Source organism: Camelus ferus, chromosome 9, assembly GCF_009834535.1.
Source record: "Camelus ferus isolate YT-003-E chromosome 9, BCGSAC_Cfer_1.0, whole genome shotgun sequence".
Classification (NCBI taxonomy): Eukaryota; Metazoa; Chordata; class Mammalia; order Artiodactyla; family Camelidae; genus Camelus; species Camelus ferus.
In genome coordinates, this window is record NC_045704.1 from 57,121,364 (window position 1) to 57,143,736 (window position 22,373).

The 22,373-nt window shown below is 51.9% G+C and overlaps 2 protein-coding genes across 6 annotated transcripts in view; one reads left to right on the forward strand and one right to left on the reverse strand.

Moving 5' to 3' along the window:
* CRISPLD2 (cysteine rich secretory protein LCCL domain containing 2) overlaps window positions 1-15,836 on the forward strand; it is a 111,891-nt gene extending 96,055 nt beyond the window's left edge. For all 3 annotated transcript variants that reach the window (XM_032486916.1, XM_032486917.1, XM_032486918.1), the window contains 3 exons: window positions 2,889-2,999; window positions 5,371-5,477; window positions 15,721-15,836. The gene's annotated coding sequence lies outside the window, so the exon portion shown is untranslated. The remainder of the gene's footprint in view (window positions 1-2,888; window positions 3,000-5,370; window positions 5,478-15,720) is intronic.
* Window positions 15,837-19,647: 3,811 nt separating this feature from the next.
* The window catches only part of ZDHHC7 (zinc finger DHHC-type palmitoyltransferase 7), a 65,545-nt gene continuing 62,819 nt past the window's right edge, over window positions 19,648-22,373 (reverse strand). For 2 of the 3 annotated variants that reach the window (XM_032486922.1, XM_032486921.1), the window contains 2 exons: window positions 22,242-22,372; window positions 19,648-21,672 (listed from right to left, as the gene is read on the reverse strand). In XM_032486922.1, coding sequence (XP_032342813.1) covers window positions 21,496-21,672; window positions 22,242-22,372 — 308 coding nt within the window. In that variant the 3' untranslated portion in view covers window positions 19,648-21,495. The remainder of the gene's footprint in view (window positions 21,673-22,241; window position 22,373) is intronic. The other variant, XR_004322588.1, reaches the window with a different exon arrangement.

The following is a 22,373-nucleotide window of genomic DNA, read 5'->3' on the forward strand; positions in this document are numbered from 1 at the left end:
AGACAGACCCAAGGAGAGGCGATGGAGTGACAGCAGCTCTAATCCCCCGCATTACTGAAGACAGATAAACCCCAAGCAGCCAGAGGAAGGGGACCTGGCGGCGGCTGCCCCTACCCTCCCTTGCATGCTTGTGGCCGGTTTCTGTTAAAGCTGCAAATGCTTATCACAGGCGGGTGATGAGTCACAGCTTGGGTTCTTCCTCAAAGGACAGCTTCATGCAGGAGACGTTTATCCGCTGCTTTTCTTTATTTTCAGACAGAATGAATTGGGCCAACTGAGCTTTTTGGAAAAGGAGGGGAGATATTTTCCTTCCTTCATTTTTGGAAAGTCTGACAGTGCCAAAGGGGTGGTCAGGGACTCAAACCTCCGTCTCATCGGGAACCTCATTTCCCTTCCCAATCACCAGTATCTCTGCCCTTCAGGAGAGACCAGGCACATAGCCACAACCACAGATTCACCGATTTCTACAGAAGGTTTGCTCCCCTGAATGTGTGCTATTCCTTGCTGGCTCCTGGCTTTACTTCTATAGGAGAAGATTATAAAATAGCTCAGTAATTTTCTTTTAGGGTGCCCTCATCAGCACCCCTTCGGCTGTCACAGCCAGGCCACGCAATGTGGCTTACTGCTCAGGGTGGTGAAGAATGAATACAAAGGTGTAAACACTCAGCTTTGATCAGGAAAAGAACTTTTTAGAGTTTTTTTTTTTTTAATCCTTGGTGAGACAGTGGTCTTGCAAGCCGGGCTTTCAAGTGTGAGTAAACGTTCCTGGAATTCCCAGAACTGGGCTTTCTCTTCCACATGTGTAGACTGAGCTCAGTGTGACTCAGATTGAAGGGGATGCAAGAGGCAGCCAACGGAAGAGAAAAGCACGTGGAGAGGAAGAGGTGGGGAGTGGGGCAAGCGGGAGAGATGGAGCCTGGCTGCAGCCCTCCCCAAGGAGATGGAGGCCCCATGCAGCCTTTCCCCTTCCCCTGAGTGGGCCTGTAAAGGGGCCCATGGCAGAGAGCCCAGTAATAATCAAGGGCTAGCCCATGAAACAGACACCCCCTGGGCATTTCAGCAAAGGGAACTGAATGCAGGGAATTGGTAATGCAGATGATGGAACGGCTGAGTAGCCCAACAGAGCTGTGAAGTGACCTGCAGTTCAGTAACCACAGGATGCCACCTTGGTTCTGGGGCTGAAGACACAGGAGGAGGAGGAAGTGTAGGAGTTAAGGAGGAGATCAGGAGTGTCATTGTGAGGGGAGGAGGGAGCACCCCACTTCTCCACAGCCTTCCTTTGGCTCCACTCGGCTGACCCAATCCCCTGAGAAATGCAGCTCTTAGGAATGCTATGAGGCAGAGAAAGGGAAGGGCCAGGAGGCGATCTGAAGGCAAAGAGGCCCAGGACCTCACAGCCCAGCATCACTGCCCCAAACGGCAGAACAGAAACAGCAGACTGTGGGGCCTGAGAGAAGACCCCTGCCTCCCAAGGCTCATGTGGGGCGTGCTGGGTTTGAGAAGTTCCTTGTGCCCCAGAGGGGAATGTGGAATAGGGCTGAGAGGGCAGTCTGGCCAGCTCCTGGGGGGAAGGGGTCACCACTGTAAGGGGCACAGTGACCATGAACGAGGATCAGGAAACTGCCAAGCTGAGGAGTGATCACAGTAACATCCGGATTCAGAGTCCCACAACTCAGATATCGTAATGCAAGTGACAGAAGAGCAGCGTGGCTCTAAGGATGACAAAGCTGTGGTGGGAAAGCCAGAGGACAGTTTGCATAGAATGATTTCCTAAAATGTAAGAGGAGGAAACAGTGGTATTTCTAAAGTCTCTAATATGATTTTTAATACGTATGTGTAAATAAGTTAAACATTATATATATTTTGAAAACGAGAGCAAAGAATGATCACTCATTTTTGCACATTTGAGTCATCACGTGTATCTCGACAGCCCCACTGCACAGGTTGGGAAGTGCCAGCCCAGTGCTCACAAGTTACAGGTTATTCACTGGTCTCCTTGGCAGCTGTGCTTTTCCTGCAAACTCGGCATCCTCTTCCTCATTCTGCATTTTGGAGGAAGGAATCAGATCTTAACCGGGAGTGGGACTGAAACCTGATCCCTCCCCCACCCCAATTTACAGAAGCATGTTTTACTAGTTAAGGGCACTTTAGCTGCTGTAACAGGCAAGTCTCCTGATTTCAAAGACTTTAAATGCAATTGAAGTTTGTTTTCCACTAGATAATGCAGAGCACGTTAAGTGGGCGGCTTTTCCATGGGGCAGTTTGGGAACTGAATGCAGGGAATTCTCAGCCACCCCACGGGAGCCTTCTGCTTCCTGCTGGTGGGTAGGGACAGTGCAGGGAAGAGCTGATGTGGGAGGGTTTTAAGAGGAACATGTGACTTCTACCCAAACCCCATTGGTCAGAATTCCATCACGTGATCACACCTGACTGCAAGGGATGCTGGGAGATGTCCAGCTGTGTGTCCCGGAGGAAGAGGAAATGGGGGTGGTGAACAGCTCACCAGTCTCCATCACACACGGATCCCATGAGATTGCCACTGCGACGCCACTAAACGTCCCCTAGGGATGGAGTTGGTGGGAAGCTTGCCGTTGGAACTTTGTATCCATGTCTCACAGGCAGTCACTTCAGTGCTCCCTGCACAGTGCCGCTTGGAAGCGCTACCTGGGGCCAGAGGATGGGCTGTGAAGCCAGTGCAGCTGTTCATTTATCAAACATCTGCAGCAACAGCTAAGACATAGTCCCCATCCTCTGAGGGCTTTCTGTCTCCCTGGAGCCAACAACCTCAGGAAGAGAGGACTGAAGGGGTGGGGAGAGGTGGCCTCGGAGCTTCAGCTGAAGATCCACAGCTGAGGTCAGCTCGAATGCAGACTCCATGTTCTCCACAGGGCAGGCTGCCCTCTCCAGGGTCAGCCAGAGTGAGCAAACGTCTCAGCCTCAGCACCGTCGGCCTGTCCCACCCCTCCAAGCAGGACCTGGGAGCTGCAGCTTACATGCAGGTGGGTTATTCATGCGTCTGGTCGTGAGTAATGGCCACAATAGGGTCTGAACCTCCATTATCTGGCTGATTCCTTGTTTGTGTGTATGTGTGTGTGCTGGGGCCAGGGGAGCCCTGTGTTCTGTAGGGTGTTTAGTGGCATCCCCAACCTCTCTCCATGAGATATTGTTAGCGCAGCTCTGAGTGGTGACAACCAAAAATGTCTCCAGACGTTGCCAAATGTCTCCTGGGGGACAAAACTGCCCCCAGTGGAGAACCATTGGCCTGGAGAGTCGTTCTCACAACTGATTACGCATTTGAATCACCTGGGAGGGAACTCCTCATGTTCGATAATTTGCTCTAATGGCCCCTAGAACTCAGGGATATAGTTTCCTTACATTTACTAGCTTCTTATAAAGGACAGAGATGAACAGCTTGACGAAGAAGTTCATAGTGGGATGTCTGGAAGTGTCCCAAGTGCAGGAGCTTCTGTCCCCCAGGAGTTGGGGGTATACCACCCTCGTGATGCATGGACACGTTCCCCAACCCAGAAGGGTTGTCATGGAGGTCCATTACATAGGCATGTCTGGTTAAATCATCTGCTGTTGGTGATTCCCCCCGATCACTTCTCTGGAGGTCGTGGATGGGGCTGCGAGTTCCAACCCTCTAATCCCATGGGTGGCTTCTCCCACCACCAGTCCCCCACGCTGAGGCTCTTTGGGGGCCACCAGGGGTCACCTCATCAGCATAAACTCAGGTATGGTTGAGAGGGGCGTGTTAAGAATAACCAAAGATTCTCCTGTCTCCTATATCAGGAAATTACACAAGTATTAGGAGCTCTTGTGCCAGGAAGCAGGACAAAGACCAAATATATATTTCTTACCCTATCACAGTCTCACAAGGGAGAAGGAGTACTGACTGCCGCAGGAAATTGGGACGATCTGAAAGTCAGAGCACCCAGCTTCAGACCCAGCCCTGTCCCTTATCAGTTGAGTGACCATGACCAAGGCCCCTCCCTGTCTACCCTGTTTCCTCATCAGGAAAGTGGGAACCCCAGAACTGTTGGGAGAACTCCTGAGATGATGATGTCCCTGTCAACCTGTTTTGAACTCCAAAACAAGTGCATCTCTTCCAGGCAAAAGCCTCCGATGCTGAGCCTGTTGTAAATAGTGACTTTCTGGATGAATCACAGCAAATCAAAAGATGCTGTATGTTAGGCAAGTTGGGTTTACGTGCCTGCCTCAGTGTTGGCATAAAATCTGTTCCCTGCACATGTGCAGAACTTGCAGAAGAGCTGAGCGCTCTTTGAAGGCAACACGAGGAATCCTGGAGAATGTAAGCTGGGTGGTGGGACAGATTAGGTCCTTTTGAGGATGAGAACTGTAAAACCCTTTCCTAAGTTGAGGGTGATATCCTAAACTAGTTCACTCTGCCTGCATAGTACAGCTAGTGCGACTTAGTTTGCCAGGGGGGAAAAATGCCAAAACAACGACAAAAACCCCATTCTCAGAAGAACTTGGAGTCTGATGGTCTTTCTGCAACAGGCCCTGCTTGGTTTGGGATTTCAGTCTGGTTTGTAGGGGGAGAAAATGGCCTGGTCCCGTGGAAATTTCCTAGTTGGGTTTATTTTGAAGCAAAGTTTTGGCAGCCCTGAGCCTGTCTCCTTGGCTAGACAGTGCCTCTTTGAAGAGAGTCAGAAACAGCAGGGATAGGAAAGGCCCTTGAATGAGCTGGTTTTAGTGGAATCGTCTTCTTCCAAAAAAGAACTGCCAAGGCCAGCCCAGGCATCTCTTGCTCTGTGGAATTCAACTCAACTCACCTGTGGTCAGCGGAGTAAGGCCCGCCCCCTGCCCCCACCCCAGCCAAGATGCCCTCCCCCTAATTCCCAGAACCTGTGTATATGTGACCTGACATGGGAAGAAGGGACTGTGCAGATGTGATTGAGTTAAGGACCTTGTGATGTGGAGATGATTCTGGGTTATCTGGAATCATGTGGGTCCTTGAAATCAGAGACCCTTTCCCAGCTGCAGTGGGAGAAAGCCGAGGCGGTGGAAGAGAGGTCAGAGGGATGCAGTGTTGGTGGAGAAAGGGGCCATGAACTGAGGAATGCCGGCCCTGGCTAGAAACTGGAAAGGGTTGGGAATAGCCCATCCTCTGGACCCCCAAGTGGGAACTTGGCCCCGTGACACCTTGAGACCTGGGTTGAATGACCTCCAGACTGAAGATAACGAGTGTATGTTGCTGAAACTGCTAAGTGTGTGGAATGTATTACAGCAGCAATAACAAATCAGAGCCTCACCTTTCTTGAGCACCTACTGTGTGCCCGTTCCTGGGATGGGCTCCCTAATCCTTATGACCACCTGTGACACTGAGCTTGTGATCCCATTTTACAGGTGAGGAAGCTGAGGCTCAGCAAGATGAACTGACATCCTGAGAGGGCCTGAGAAGGGATGGGAACCCTTTGGCTGACTCAGCCATCCTGGGCCTCGGCTGCTCACAGGTAAGAAGGGCAAGGAGGTGAGCTTTGAAGTTCATGGTGCACAGTAGGCATTGAGTCATTGTGACCTCTCTCTCACCTTTTCCCAAACATCAGGTGTCCCACAGGTCTGGCTGCTAAGTGGGTGATGTTTTCTTCCTCAATGTTCTATAAAACCATTGTAAACTCAACCCTGGGTTCCCAAGGGCAAAAATAGGTGCCATCTCAGTGGGTAAAAGGCTTTCATTGGCAGAAATGGGAGGCAGCCTCTCACATCAGTTCTGATTGCTGTGTGGCTTCAAGCTGGTCACCAACCCCTCTCAGAAGCACGGAGTTTCAGGTGACAAGTCCCCTGGCAATGTCAGTCTCCAGAGAGCCTGTGAGCCAACTCTGGTCCCTGTCCAGAGGACCAAGGATCAGGCCAGGATGGTGGCTGCAGCTGTGTCTCTGCATGTGGCCTGGGAAGTCACACAGGGGCCCTCATGTCAAGGTCAAACCCTCCTGCCATCCAAAAGGCCAAGGTGTGAATTTCCCACAGCTGTAAATCTTCCCCCTTGGCTTGACCTGTTTCCTGGCCTGGGGCGGAGGCCTTGAGTGCCTTCCCCAAGAAGACGTTCAGGTCACGGTCCAGCCCTGGCCCAGCACTAAAGCTCTGTGTCCCGGCCTGGTTTTGCCAGTGGGCAGCTGGGTGACCTCCTTGGAAGGGAAACATGTGAGGAAAGGTCAGACAGCCAGGGGTCCCCAGCTGTCCCTGGCAGTCCAACCCTCCTCCCAGAGCTGGGAGGGAACTGTCCCTTGGCTCAGCCTTTTTCGCACTTTGCTGTCAGCAGGGGAAGGACGTTGGAGTGGGGATGCCTCATGATGCTGGCCCACTCTGCCAGCTTGGATTGTGTCCCTTAAAAAGATCTGCTCCAGTCCTAACCCCCGGAACCTGTGAATGGGGCTTTAGAAATGGGGTCTTTGCAGGGGAGGGAATTAGCTCAGTGGTAGAGCACGTGCTTGGCACGCACGAGGTCCTGGGTTCAACCCCCAGGACCTCCATTAGGGAAAAAAAAAAAAGGAATGCACCAGACAGAGGATGAATTCATATGAGTTAGTGGGAAAAGATATTGCCCCCCCCCAAATTACTAAAATATTTAAATAAAACAAAAAATAAGGTCTTTGCAGATATAATCATGTTGAGTTCATTGGATTAGGGTGGCCCTAATCTAATGCCTGGTGCCCTTATAAGAGAGGAATTTATACAGACACACAGGGGAGAAGGAGAGGTGACAGTGGAGGCAGAGATTGGAGTGACACGTACACAAGCCCTGAAAGTACAAAGATTGCCGGTAACACCAGGAGATGGAGGAGGCGAGGAAGGGCCCTCCCCTGGAGCCTTCAGAGAGCGAGCTCGGCCCTGCCCACTCCTTGATTTTAGACTCCTGGCCTCCAGAACTATACATTTCTGCTGTTTTAAGATCCCCTAGTTTGTGGCACTTCGTTACGGTGGCCCCAGGACACCCACACACCCACTGCCTGCTGTCACCCATTTCCCAGTAGTCAACGCTCGGAGGAAACATGAGAAAATCAGACTGAACATATCCAAATGCAGTGACTGGCCTTTACTTGCAGTTTATGTCTTTCCTTTATTGTTGGGGATTAAAACTGTCTTTCTCTGAAGGGATGTTGCTGAGAGATGGACATGGAACTTTACTGATCCTTTGTAGGTTCTCAAACGATTTTTTTCTGAATTTCTGTGAAATTCAGAAGTCTGGGGACATGGGCTCTGGAGTTAAAAGAGCTGGTTCTGGGTCAGGGCCTTATTCCCATGCCCTGTGTGTGATTTTGAGGGGGCACTTAAACTCTTAGAGTCTGCTCACCATCAGGAGGGTTGGAGCACAGCTGGTGCCGACGGTCACGTCCCACATAAATGGGCTCAGCCTGCGCCTGCTGCTCCTGCCTCCCCTTCCTCCACCCCTTGAGCCGGTCTCCAGTGCTGTCTGAGTGCTGCAAACTGTGTTTAGTTTCTTAGGGGAAGGACACCACTAAATAAATAAGTAAATAAAAAGCAAAGTTTGTACTTACACTTACACTCCAGAGCTTAAAGATCCATCTGGGAGCTTTACTGCCAAGTGAGCTTTCCCGACCTTTCCCGTTGGTCTTGGGTCAGGCCAGAATGCTGTGTTTGTCAGTGACAGAAACTCCAGCCAGAAGAGGCTTCCAGCCAAAGGCCACTCTGGGAGCCATGAAGGCTGTAACCAGGAACTTCAGTGCCATGAGATCTCACTCTGTCTCTGTCTATCCCCATCTTGGGGTTTCTGTGGGGACCTCATTTTCTCTTAAACAGGTTTTCTCCCAGCAGTGGGAAACATGGTGCTCATAGCCTCAGGCTTAGGTCCTCTAGCTTGATGAAAAAAGAAAAGGAAGAACATCTCTCTTCCTGTTTCAGAATATAGATGTTCCAGGGAAGGACCCTGATTGGCCAGCCTTAGTCACATGGCTGTGCCTTGGCACTATCACTGTGGCCAGAGGGCAGGTGTTCTGTGATTGGCTGGGCCTGGATCACTTGTTCACTCAGGGGTGGGGCCCTGTGATTGGCAGCTCACCCAGCATCACGTGACTGATAAAAGAGGAGCACAGCTCCCCAAGGGCTGGAAAGGAAGGTGGACAGAGCCAGGCCCCAGCTGTGCCCCAGCTCCCTCTGCCCTCCTGCCTCTGACAGCCCAAGAGGCCCTGAACTGGACATCAGAGCCATGAGATCCTGAACTGCTGGGCAGTGGGTTTTGCACATCTCTTATTTCAAGGAATATTTTCAAGTGAATGTTTACTTGGAAGACCAACCAGAGCTGTTCTGGCTGAGGCAGGAAGGGATGGAAGAGAGCAAGCAGCGCTCAGAGTCCCCTCCCTCCTACCCTCATCCAGGGTTCTCCACAGAGCAAAGCCCGAAAGCCATTGAGCCACCCCAGCGCTGGGAACACGTGGGAGAGATATCCCATTTCACAGATGGGAAAACTGAGCCTCTGAGACCCTGACACCTGGCCTGAGAAATTCCTCAGCAGTTCACACCCACGTCTCCTGCTGCCCAGACCAGGCGGTTGCCTGGAATGTAGGACAGCCTCCTTTTTGCCCAGAGGTTGGACCAAGTCCTTTAAATTCCCGGCAAAAGGGAGAGGTCCACAGACATTTCGGAGCTCAAATTAGGACAGTTGACTGTGGCTCCGTAACCTGCTATGTGGCGAGCTTGAGAATTGACACTGCGGGGTGGCGGGCTGGCAAGTGACTTCAACCTGGGCAGCGCGACTCTTTTTCATGAGCATAAACTGCCCGCAGCCCCAACGGAACAGAAACGGGTTCCAGGCCTGAGGCTGTGCCCGCAGGATGCGCTGAACCCAACTGGTCAGCCCAGCCCGAGCCGCGCAGCCACGGAAAACCACCCGAGGGACCACTCTGCACTGTGCAGACCCTGTTGTCTGCTGGCAGCGCCCACGGTGACACCGCCTCCTGGAAGGGCCAGCCCGCCCCTCCCTAGAATACCCCAGGCACACCCCAGCTGCCGGGAAGGCCCTGTGGGGATGGTGTATGTGGGCTGGGTCCTGCTTCCACAGAGCCGCAGGGCCCGGGAGGGCACCCACAGCAGGACCACCTTTGAGCCCTGGAAGCCATATTTCAGAAGAGGACACTGAGGCTCCAAGAGTGGCAGCGTCCCATGTTGACAGGGAGGCAGTGGGAGACTGAAAGTGGGGTGTGAATGGGGTGTCGGGTCCCTGGGGCAGGAGTGTCGGGAGATGACTGGCAGGAGGGGTGGCCAGTGTACACAGATCTTGGTGAACTTTCTTTTGGAAACAAGAGCTGCGGCGTGGGGTGTCGGCTCTGCGTTTAAGTCCAAGCTACACCTGAGGACCATCCCTCATGCTAATCCACCTCCCTCTGCCCAGAACTGTGTCTGTAACTAGTGGCTTCCTTGCACTGAGGGCCCCTCTGCTACCCCAGCGTCTAAGACTGAAAACCTGGTGGCCATCCTTGAGGCCTTGTCTTCTGACGTCTCACATCCAAACACGGAGTCACCTAATGCTCCTCCTTCAAGATGCAGCCTGAGGCCAACCTCTTCACCTCCACCGCCTCTGCCTTTTCCACCAGCTGCTCTCACCTGGACCATGTAGCGGTCCCCCGCTGCTCTCCCCATGAGCCCCCCTCACCCCTACAGTCTGTCCCAAAGCAGCTGACTGAGGGATCCTGAGAAAATCTGACATCGGTCAGCTCCCGTGCCTCCCCCACTCAGAAGCCTCCAAGGTCTTTCCATCAATCCTGGGGTGAATTTTGTGCCCCCCAAATTCACACCTGCCTGGACCTGTAAGCATGACCTTATTGGAAGTCGGGTCTTTGCAGATGTAATCAAGTTAAAATGAGGTCAGACTACAGGAGGGTGGGCCCTAATCTAATGATCGGTGTCCTCATAAGAAGAGGAGAATTAAGGCTTATGAAACACAGACACAGTGTGAAGACGGAGGCAGAGGCAGGAGGGATGCAGTCACGAGCCAAGGAGCATCTGAGGCCATTGTCAGAGGCTGGAAGAGCCAAGGAAGGATCTTCCCCAGGAGCCCTCAGATGGAGCATGTCCCTGCCAACACCTTGATTTTGGACTTCAGGCCTCCAGGACCGTGAGGGAGTAAATGTGTGTTATTTTATGCTACCTAGTGTGTGGCCAGTTGTTACAGCAGCCACAGGAGACTAATACCACGCGCTCTCTGCCTTGTGGAGGTAGCAATGCCCATCATCTGACAAAGGCTCTGAGAAGTCCTGCAGGGAAGCGTGGGTTCCATTTTCCCGTGCTTATCTGATCATGCACATGACCGTCCACACCGACCCTTTAACCTGCTAGGGGACACACGTTGAGAAATCTTGGGCTAGAAAATCCCTGACATCCTCTCCAGACTGAAAGTTCTGTTGCTTTTGGAATTGGAAGCCAAGCCATGAAATAAATAGACATTTATATGCATAATTATATGCTCTTTTAAAATATAGTCAAGGGGGGAGGGTGTAGCTCAGTGGTAGAGAGCATGCTTAACATGCGCAGGGTCCTAGGTTCAATCCCAGTACCTCCATTTAAAAAAAATAAAAAAGCTTAGTTATCTCCCCTCAAAAAGTGTATTTATAAAATAATAAAATATAGGCAAAATGCCCTTGCATTTTGAGGGAAGCAAAATAAGTCCGGGAAGAACAAATACTCCGGGTAATCTGCTGGACGTGAGCTGCACTGGCCCCCAGGAGCCTCAGTCTGAGGCCAGTCAGGGTGGGAGTGAGAACAGTGCCGTGCACAGGACTGTTTCTTCGGGCTGTGTTCCTAGAAGTGGACTTGCTAGGTCAAAGGCTTTGCATTTTTAAGACCTGTGATTCATAGCGCCAAACAGCTCTCCAGAGGGTGGTACAGATTTAAACTTCTCCTAACACAGACCCGTGGTGCCCATTCTCCCATCAATGCCAACACTGGCTATTATCCTATTCAACATCTATAAACTGTCCTGTGTGTTTTGACCACAAAGGTAAATAAGAGCTTTTATTGAGTTATCTGAGTTTCCACCGAGTCATGCCCAGAGCAGCCTGCCTGCTAGCCGGTCACTGCCAATAGGGGACTCTTGCCAGTAACTGGGCAGCGGTGCCCTGAGGTCAGGCCAGATTTTTCAGAGGAAACAGCAAACCTCACTCAGATTTGGCTCGAAAGATGAAACCCTGAAAAAGAGACGATTCAGTGTCATAGGATCCTCCCCCAAGGGCAGAGCTGGAGAGAGAAAAGAGGTTGAAATTTGGAGTCAGGAAAACCCGGGGTTTGTCCTGACTTGGCCCCTTTCTAGCTCTGTGACCTGGGGCAACTCACTTGACCTGTGCGTGCCTCAGTTGCCTTATTTTTGATGTGGGATAACGACAGCCCCAACCTTTCTGAGTTTGATGAGGATTAAGTCACTTCCTCATTGTGATACAGGCTTTGCCGATAGAACCCTAATATGAGCCAGGGTTCCAGGTGGCCTGGTCCAGAGACCGTCGCAGAGAAGTGTAGTTACCTAAAAAGGGTTAGGATGGAATTTGGATTTTCACTTGTATTTCAAAAGGAATCCACTCCTTCATCCACAGTCACATTTCTCAAAAGCCTGCTTCGTCTCCTCCCTGCTTCCCTTGCATGTGCCCCTTGGTGATGCCAGAACCCCCCACTGGTCCACCCCAGACCTCCCTCCACCCCCAGCTCTCACGTTTGCCCCTCCCCCTCCACTTTGCTTTTATCGTGGAAATGAGCTTCCTCTCGCTGGTTTTGCTTGTCATCTCATCACCTTGTGTAGAATCTAGATCCTCCAAGATGACGGGGAGGCTCCTAATCTCTGTTCCCTGTCTGTGTAGGTCCTGTTTCCTGTTCCCTTCTCCCCAGCACTGCCTCCAGCACAGATCCAGTCTGGGAAAGACGGGCAGCTGATCACAAAGCAGGGGAGGAGGGCGCCCAGGGGACAAAGACCAAATAGTTGCCAACTGGTGGGGACCCCTTATGGAAATGTGTTCGTGTGTGCACCTCACTGCCCTGGCTCCCCCAGCTTTCATCTCTCGTCCTTTCACTGAAGCTTTTTAACATCTTGAGAGCTTTCCCTTTAGGAATGTGTTCTTTTCTCCCTCCCATTCTCCCAATAGAGAGGTGAGAGAGGGCACATCCTAACCCAAGCTTTGTGGCCAGCCCAGCATGGCGGCCCCCAGCCTTGGGAGGGGTGGGTGTGGGAGGTGGGGGCAGGTGCACTCTGGGCAGGGGCTGGTGGGGGGGTCATCTCCAGTGAGTGGCTCTTTTCTCCAGCCTCTTTCCTCCCATTGCCAAAGGGCCCTGGTGCTTACAAAGTGTGTGTTCAAATAGAACTCCCCCCAGGGTCCCGTCTCCTTCTGCCACGCATCCTCACCCTCCCTGCTGGGGTCATGAGAGATTCCTCCCACCGTTCTGCCCCCACCCCAGCCTCCTGGCCCTGCACCTCATCCTGCTCCCTAAGATCCATGCACGCTCTGTTTTTGTGTGTCCCCCTCCAGCTCTGATGGGAGGGTGGGAGCAAGCCTGCAGTGGAGAAGAGCTGGAGCCTTGGGGTCAGGCTGGAGTCAGCCACCTCTCCCCCTGACTTAGGACTGTGTATCCTCTGGGAAGATGCTGAATCTCTCAGAGCCTCAGCTCCCTCATTGGTAAAGTAGATGTGATTCCACCCACATCCTCACCTTGTGGGGCTCAGAGGAACCTGAACCCGTCAGGTGTGCTTTAGATGTGGTGTCAATGACGATGCGGGTGATGCTGGCCTCTGTCTATCCCCTCTTCATGTGCCCGGCGCTCCCTGGCTGTCCATTCACCACTCTGCTGGGTGTCCTGCCAGCTCCTGGCAACACCAGGAGGTATAGTAGCTGGTGGGGAGGCCACTGACAGTCACCCTAAGAGGGCAGAAGTGCTGCGATGAGAGTAAGGGGCCTAACACCACCTAGGGTAACCAGGGAGGGCTGCCTGGAGGAGGTGGTGTCTGAACCAGGCCTTAAACAGTGAGCAAAAAGTAGGCATTCATTTTTTTCACTCATGTGATTAATAAGCATCTAAGCCACATGTATAGCGTAGAAATGCTGCATCAGGTGTTGGAAAAACAAGAGCACATGAGGTGTTGGCCTTGGGAGGTGTGAGACCAGGAGAGCAGAGAGGACATCTCAGACCTCCTTCTCAGGCTGGCACAGGGCTGGGGCATGGCCAGGCTGAGTACAGGGGTGCTGGCAGGGCTGGCCTCATGTGGGGGTCAGAGCCAAGGGGCCTTACGCCACTAGGTACTGCAGAGCCAGGCGGTGGAATAGTATGCAGGCAAGAACAGGGGAAGCTGGCACTCCCTCTGTGCGGACATGGAACGACCTTCAAGATTCATTGTTAAGAGAAGCCCAGCAAAGTGCCAAACTGCATAATGGGGCTGTTACACTGCAGACACACGCATGTGCATAGGTGTGTGTGAGTGCACGTGGGGGCGGCCAGGGCAGGGACTGGCCAGTAGTTGCTCAGTGGCCACCCAGTGGAGACCCTGCTCCTGGGAGGATGTTTGCTGCTAATCTGTAGCCCACGGGGTTGCAGAGAGCTAGCTGGGCCAGTGGAAGAGGGAACAGGCCCAGAGCAGGCAGGTGAGGCAGGGGTGAAGGCCCGCCAGCCATGGGGTTGCTGTGTGACTTGGTGGTAGATGGCTGTAATATATGAACAAACCTGTGATGGGACGTGATTCAGCCATGACACACTACAACGCACATGAACCTTGAACACTTTGGAACTAGCCAGAGATGGTGGTCACAACACTGATGACAACTGGTGACCCCTTCGTGGTGTTGTGCCAGAGGTTGGCACAACACTGTGAATAGCCCAAGTGCCACTTAATTGTCCACTTGAAAATGGTCAGTTTTATGTTGTATGAATGTTGCCCCCATAAATTATTTGCAAAGAATTCAAATGCTGTACTGATGACCGTGCACACGGGTACAGCTGCCCCTGGCCCGAGGCAGTTGGCCAGGGAAGAATGGGCCCGGGCAGCTGTGAATCTGCATTTCTAGGTGAAATCTCCTGATTTGAGCAACTGAGAACAGGTACTTGATGCACCCGGGGGGGCCAGGTCCAGGTCGCAGTTGCCAGCCTGCAGCCTCTGCCCGAGATGACTGGGGACAGAGCACCACCCTTGGTCCAAAGCGCCTTGACAGCTGCCCACAGGCCTTGGGCTTTGCTGGGAACAAGGAGGACAGATGGAAAAGTACCCCCGGCGGAGAGAGCATCCCACACCGACACGAAGACGAAGACGCTGGTGGTTTTCAAAGACACGAGTTGCAGCCTTTTAAAATTCCATAGGCCTCCCTGCCCTGGATAAAATGCTTCCTGGGGAGATTGCAAATGTTTGCCCTGGTGGGACTTTGTTATAAATGGACTTGGTTTTGTTTAGTTGGTTAAGTTTTTATTTGGTTAAAAGAAAAAAAAAAAACACCTGTAACTGAGGACTCGGTGTTAGTCCAAAAAAGCCAAGAAAGGGCAAATGAGATAGACGAGGAACCTGACTGCCCATGGCACCTCGGGTCTGGCTTGAGGTCCTCCTTGGCTGCGAAGCCCATCACTGGACTAGCCTGCCGTCACTGCTGCCATTTCTTGAGTGCCTACTAAGTAGCAAGCATCCCAGTCAGCCCTTTGTGGTTCCTGCTTTCTGATCCTGCCAGTGGTTGCACAAGGCAGGAACTGTTGTTGTTGTGTCATTTTAGAGATGGGGAAACTGAGGCACAGAGAAGAGCAGGTGCTTGCCCAGGTCACACAGCTGGGAGGTGGCAGGGATGGGAATTGTAGCCTGTCTGGCTCTTTCTCCCACGGAGGCCGCCTAGTCACTGAGCTTCCTGGGGCACTGGGCAGGGCCCCCTGCCTGCCAGCCAGCCTGCAAGGCCATCCAGTGAGCAACTGTCCCCAGGTACCCAGATGGCAGAGTGTCACCCAGGCGGAGGCCAGAGAAAGGCCATGTGCAAACCCCTCCTGACCACTTGAATACGCACCCCTGTACCCCGCTGGGCTGCTTTCCACAGCACATGCCACCCCTGCTCCCACCGAGGACCCCAACCTATGCACGAGGGAAATTCTTTGAAGTTCCTGATAGTCACAAGTCCACTTGCTTTGCTCCTATGCTTCGGGGGAGATGGCCAGCCCATCTTTAAGAAATCTGCTTCAGATGAGTCTCCACCCAACTTCACTGATGACCTTTGTGTGTATGTGTGTGCGCACTTTCTCTGAGCCCCGTAGGCTGAGCCATGTAACCTTCACCAGCTCTTCTAATTCCCACATTCTCAGCTTTTACCCAGCTCCAATTCTGAGTTGATGTTAAAGAGACTAAAACTCGCTGCCAAGCCTTTCCCTGCCCCAGGGCCTTTGCACAGACCTTCCCTCCTCTTGGGAAGCCCTTCCCTGATTCCTTATTCTCTGTGATATGCACTCTAATGTTCCCTCTCTGTGCTGCTGATTTTTTTAATAGCATGAATCATAGTATATAATTATACATTTAATTTCTTGTATTTTTGCTTATTGAGGGCAGAGGCCTCGCCGGCACATAGTAAGGGTTCAATAAATACTTGTGGACCAGCTGGCTGGGAGCCTATGGTGCAAGAATTTTTCTGTGGCCTGAGCAGTGTGCAGTGTGTGTGCATTTGCTGGCCCATAGTGCCCTCTGGTGGACATCAGGCAGATGCCAGGCAAGGACCAACCCCTTTCTCCTCTCCTTTCAACACTGGTCCCCAGCCCTGCACCACCTGGGACCAAGGTGTGGGTAGCCACCATCGGTGATGTGTGTTGAGTCCATGACGCAGCAGACACCGGTCCTCCTGGAGTTCTGTGAGCTGCTTCTGGATGACCAGGTGAGTTGGAAGTCAGCCTGCTTCTCACATTTTATTACTCATATTGTCATTGGTATTAAATAGCTAAAGTAAATAACGTTAGCCATACAGCAATCACTGCGTGCCACCTATGGATGGATCTCTAGGCAGCCTCTCCAGTCGTCGCCTGGGTGATGGAGTCAGTGGTGGGCTTGTCTCTGTTGTGAACCCCGCTCCACTGCCCTTAGATTTGCATTAAAGCTCATGGGGAAGAGGTCAAGCACATTTATATTCTGAGCCAAGGCATGTTAAGCTGTGGGCACACGCATCCCAGACACTCAAAAGCAGAGTTTGAATATCAGAGTGGAGCCCAGGAGTTCCAGGTTGGGCCTTGCACCTGCCCACGTGCTAAATGCAACCCCAGAGGCTTCCAGGGGTCAGGAAGGTGGAGGCAGCACCAGGAATTGACAGGCAAGTATGGGGGTCGGATGGGATTCAGACTGGAAACACGGATGGAGTTCATTTAGAATATACTTTGCAGTTCAAACCCTGACCTGAAAATATTGCAGAAATAACCTCAAGGAAGGCTTTAATGTATTGTTTTCAACTTCTTTGTTAACTCAAGAAGAGTTTTTTTTTTTTTTATTACTTTTACTGGTTTTAAATTCAGTACTTAAAAAAGTAAAAGAGAAGGATCTAGACTAGAAAAAGATGCTGCTATTCTAGACAAAACGGCCATGTGGGATCCCTCCTTTCTCCTGGCCTGTGAGAAACTGGGTGCTTCATGTAACCTCAGTGAGACTCAATGTTGTGGTCTGTAAAATGGGTATACTGTTATCTGCCTTGAAGGTTGTGAGGAAGATATGAACCTGTCATGTATAAAAGATGCTTTGGAAATGGAAATGTTGAAATTGTGTCCACCATTATTATTTAACCTTGCGCTTGGAGATTTTCTGGGAACTCAAGCAAATTCTGCCCGTCAAGTGGTGGTGCACCAGCTTGTCTGTCAGAGGGCTAATCAAAGGGCTGGTTGTCACCTGTGAGCCTGTTTCCTTGTGCCCACGTGCATGACTACCGGATAGCAGGTTGAGCTTGACTGCCCTATGCTGGGCACCTGCCAGGGAGAGGATGTCGGAGCTGGTGCGCCCGCTGGCAGGTCTTGCCCACAATGCAGCAGAGCTGGGCTGTAAAGTCAGGATAACACTGTGTCTTTAATAAGCCAGAGCTTCTGCACCCAAAGGACCATGTTCCCTTCAAAGACGTCCCTGGGAACCTGCCTCGCTGCTGATTCAATGATGCCTCCAGGGCTTAAAACAGTCCTGCAACCTAAGGGAACTACCTTCAGAGCTGGGCAACTGCTCTCTTTGGAATGCCTGGGATTGGGGAAGCAGCCACGGTCATCCCAAGATGAATGCTGCCCTGGGCTGCATTGACACACCCAAATCCCCACAGCAGCCAGGTTTCTGGCTCTGCAGAATGAAACTCTCATCCCATGTGATGCCACTGATGGGACCACCCTGCACTAAGCGAACTGTTTCCTGGGTAAATAATTGTACAAACTGCTTTTTCCTTCAGCCCATATGAACTGTGTCGACTTCCAGGCTTTTCTCATTAAGCCATAAACAGTTCTCAAAATAAGTATCTAAAAAGTCCTTTGAGAGTAGACTGTAAACAGCTCAACTCAATAGCCTACTTTCCGGACCGTGTACTTTTTTTTTTTAATTGTTTATTCTACAAATTTATGACAGTTTTAAAATTGAGATTTTCCTGAAAGGCTCATCACCTTAGCAAATCCAAATGCTCTCATTTTTCTCTTTTTCTTTACTGTTTTGACTTTATACAGACGTGTGTGTGTGTACACATGCATATTATCTTGACACAGGCGTGTGAGCAAGGATTGTCCTCTTCACTTACACATGCATATGTTCTTAAAAAATCATCTTAAAAAAAAGGACAAAGGAACAATGAAAAGCTCTTGGAAATTAAAACTTTATAGCCTGATTAAAACATCCAATAGAAGACTTAGAAGACAAAGTGCAGGATGTTGTCCAGAAAACAAAGAGGAGACAATGAGAGAAAATGAGAGGAAAGTCTAGGCAGCCCAACATGCAGCATGTAAGAGTGAGAAAAATAAACTGGAGAGGATGAAGCTCCCAAAGACGCAGCAGCACTCTTACCGGAATCACCGAGCGTCAGCACATAGCACCACGGGAGATGATTGTTAAATTTGAGGAATTAAGGATTAAAAAGAAGATATTAAAGTCCTCCTGCGATTTTAAAAAAAGAAAAAGGCAAGTCACATGAAATGGGAACCAGAAATTCTTGGATCCTCTCCGCAGCAGCGCTGTCTCCAACGTACTTCATGGAGTGTGGCACCTGACTCCACAGACTGGCTGAAGCATCCAAGGTCAGGGTAGAACAGAAGCATTTCAGGCTGAAATCTTGAAAAACTGGTACAAGGCACCCCTTCTCAAGGAACTCTAGGGAATGGACTGCACCAGCTGAAGAACCCAGCAGACGTGGAACCTAGGAACCGGGAAGGCAGTTGTGCAGCAGGCCTGGACCTGGACCCCACAGCCAGGCCGCCTGGGTGAAGTGGAGGAAGGCTTAGTGATGGCACGCAGGGCACACATGAGGCCGTTTTACCTCCAGGTAAAGTGACAAACGTCCACCCCAGGAGCCCACCTGGTTTGATCATCGTAATACAAACTGTGGGCATGGGGTATAAAAGTACTGGCTGAGTGGTGGGGAGGCAGGAAAGGCAGTGGCCCCAGGGGTGACAGAACTCGAGCAGGCCACGGTTCTCTGGGCCAACACACTGTGTAGAAAAACTTCCAGAATTTCCTGGAGCTTCCCATCAAGCCTGGGAGCCAGTCCGTTCATTCTCTAAAGATCACAAGCTGCTCATGACACAGCTCCTGGAACCAGCGCCCCCTGCACGTAGCCTCACCCTGCCACCCCATGTCCTCAGGCTCTTTGTGTAAAGGAGCAACCTGGGCTTCCACCCAATCCTCTGGTGACCCTGTGGGGAGCCCACCCTCTCCCAGAAAGCACTAGAAGGCTCCTTTGGGATCAACGTGGATTTTCCGGGCACCCCGCTGTTCCTGGTCTTCTCCATGGTCTTCTTTTGGGGTATTTCTCTCCTTAAGCAGCCAAACCAAAATCACATGTAGCAGAATACAGGATCTAGCCACCTTTCTAGTTGGGTAATCTTTTTATTGTCCATTTGAATGCAAACGTTCTACTTGTCTGTGATGAGCCTGTACCACATCCCAGTGGGAAGAGTGTTCAACACTGCGACATTTCACAGGGCCCCAGACATAAGCCTGAGGGTTGCCAAGGGCCTAGCTTGGGGCCTGGGGACCCCATAGGCCTCTGCGTAGTCTATGACGTCTGTGTCCAGGACCCCATAGGCCTCTGCGTGTCTATGACGCTAGCCAGTGCTTCTCAGGGCAGTGTACAGGATGGTCACCCACTCCATGCATCTCTGGGTCCCTTGGATGCAAACACTGGACATGTTTGTTGAATGAATTTTAGGCACCCGAGATGTGGGATCGAAGAGAAACAGCTTTTAAATTGTTATTTCAAAGTGCACTGAACAGAGGAATGTTTAGGGTAAAGCTAAGGGAGACAGTGTGGGTCAACGGAGAGTAAGACGGTAAGTGTGGAGTGGGCAACCTTTGTGGGTGCAGGCGGTCAGGGCCGGGCCACCTGTCATGGGCACTCAAGGGTCTGGAAGGAGCAAAGGGGTGACCATGGTGGCCCAGGCGCTGATGTCAATGAGTTGAGGCAAAGCCAAGCACAGAAAATGTACTGACAGCCCACCAAGAGCGGCCACAGAATAAACTGCTGGTGAACTGTCAATTGGTGACTTTATTTCATACAAAAGTTACATTGAAAGAAGAGGTTGAAAAGTCAAGTATACTTGATTTGCACATACTTGCCAAGTCTCACAGGATTCAACCACTTCGATAATTGTTTTATTGATAAACAGGATATACAGATTAAAAGCCTCACATTGAAGCCAGACACGTGTCCACCCCGGATGACAGATGTGCAAATGAATATGCAGAACGATCTCCGGAAACTCCTCCATCTCCTGTTCTCCTGTTCTGTCCTCTGGCTGCGACTCAGCCCCGCCCCTGATGCTCACGTCTCCGCAGTGACTGAGTCCATCTCACAACCACCCCGAGCTGAGCTACTTGGTTCCGACTGTCCTCAAGCAGGTCCCTCTGTGGTTCTGCGTCAGCAGCGGTAGAAGCCCTGATTAGGATAGGGAAGGGTTCATTCAAAAGAAAAGTAAAACGGCTCACAGATGAGCAGAAAGGCGTGGAGACCAGGAGGGACACACCCACCCTTCTCGGCACTGGGAGGCGGGCTCCGGGGAGCCCCAGACCCTGTCAGAGATGGTTCCTCGTGAGTCCTGCAAAACACGTGTACAAACCAGGCAAGTTTAAGGCGAGTCCCCGAGGAGGGGAGCTGTTTGCTTTCTGGCATAATTTTAAGCTCTGCACCAAGGGTCCTATTTGATGACTTATGATGTGGGTAGAGAAACAAACATAAACGATACCCAAAAAATGAGAAAGATGAAAAATCAAATAAGCTGTTGCCATCCTGAATACTGTCTGCAAGCGAGGCACATGGGCCCAGGGGCTCCTGCCTGTGGGCCCCTCTCCTCCGCAGGGCTGCCCCGAGGCCACCCCTGCTCCTGCTGCGTGGCTGCCCTGCCTGCCCTCCCACACCCGCCCGCTGCACACGCATCAAGCTGTGGGGGAACCAGCCACTGCAGATGCCGTACCTCTCTCCCCCAGGGGCCGCTGAGCCACTGCTAACTAACTGGGCTGGAACAAGTCAGTTCCAAAGCCCCCTCACGCACTCAAGAGTCTTAAAATAAAATGAAAACAGGAGGGCAACAGAGGACCACACAGGAATGATTGTTCTTTGGATCGAGATATTCTCCAGTATGCAATACATTCAGAGTAAACCCCATGGGAGGAGGACCCCGCAGCACTCCCCCTTCCCTGAAACGTCAGTCCCTAAAAAACAGCTTGTGTGCTACACACGGCCATGACATGTCACATGGCCCAAACAGCACCGCCTGCTTTAAAACACGTGCACGCACACACACAGACGCACAGGGTCAGGGACCGCCGCCTCGGGGAGCGCACCTGGAGCCCCCCGGGCTCAGTGCAAAGTGTTGGGGCAGCGGGGCCATGTGCTCTGGCATCAAGGCCCCTTCTTGATCGAGGGGTCGCTCATGAGTCACAGGTTCAATGGGAGCTCCCTGAAACCAGCAGCCTCAGAATCCTGTTCACTGGATTGACTTGTTTTCATGATTGAGGAAAGCAGCTCAGCACACAGGATTTTAACAACCCAGGTAACACCCCCCACAAATTCTCAGAAAATGCAAAGGATGGTAACCAAACTCCCAACTGTGCAGGAAGAGAATGACATTTGGCTTCTTCGTGTGGCCACACACCTTCACTACTGGACAGTGACGCTGATCAGAGCATCGCCAGGCTGCGTGCTGGGGAAATCTGCCATCTGTGACCATAAATATGGAGAACTCTGCTTGCTGCAAGCAACTGACTCTTGTAGGTTCCACTTGCCCTTTTGGTCACAGATGAGCTGTTGATACCCTTTCTGATCCCAAATAAATAGTTGAAAGTCCTTTAACAAGTTCCAGCACGATGAGAGGGCCTCACACTGAGAACTCAGGGCCCCCTTTCCGGGGTCTCATCTGCAGTCGCCTAAATTGGAAGCCGACAAAGGGGTTCATCCAGAGCAGCGAGGGGGGCCCCCCGAAGACGGACTTCATGCCCTCCCAGCGCAGCCTCCGCTCCCACGTTGGCTTCTCACTCTTCAGCCTCTCGATTTCCTGGAAGCAGAGAGAAGAGCAAGTGGGCGGCGAGCAGTTACAACAGGGGATGTGCCTGCCACCCAATGTGAGCGTCCCACTGCACCTGGGAGCCAGCCCGAGCTCTCCTCTGGCACCGGCCCTGTGGCCTCCCTGAGCACAGCCAGGCTGCAGCCAGTGGCCAGACCAGTGTCAGACCCAGCCTGGCAGTGGCCACCAGCTGGGTGGATGGCCCAGGCCACCACGGTGCTGCAGGAGGGAATGGGTCCCCCAGGCCAGGACACTGACCTTTTTCACACATTACAAATATCAAGTGCTTGCTCTGGACCAATACTTTGAAGGCATGAAGTGCATGTGACACACTCTGCTGCCAGGGGGCTGGATCTCTGAGAAACTGGGATTGGCCCAGGTCCACTGGCCTGGCTCTGCTGACTCAAATCACAGGGACTACGCACGGTGGGGTCGAAGCGTGGGCTATGCACGGTGCGGCGAAGCTCCTGGTTAATGGAACCCACTGGTGACAGCAGGGCTTCCCACCGACTCGCGCTGTCACCCGACAGTAAGCAAACACGGCAGAGAATGGAGCATACCGTTTCGTCATTGCATATTGAGTGGATCTGGGTGCCAAACATAACTGCGGTGAAAGTGAAAAACAGAAGACCCTCAAGGCACAGGAAGATCAACAGGATTACAGTTACCGGAGGTGAGAAATCACTGCATTC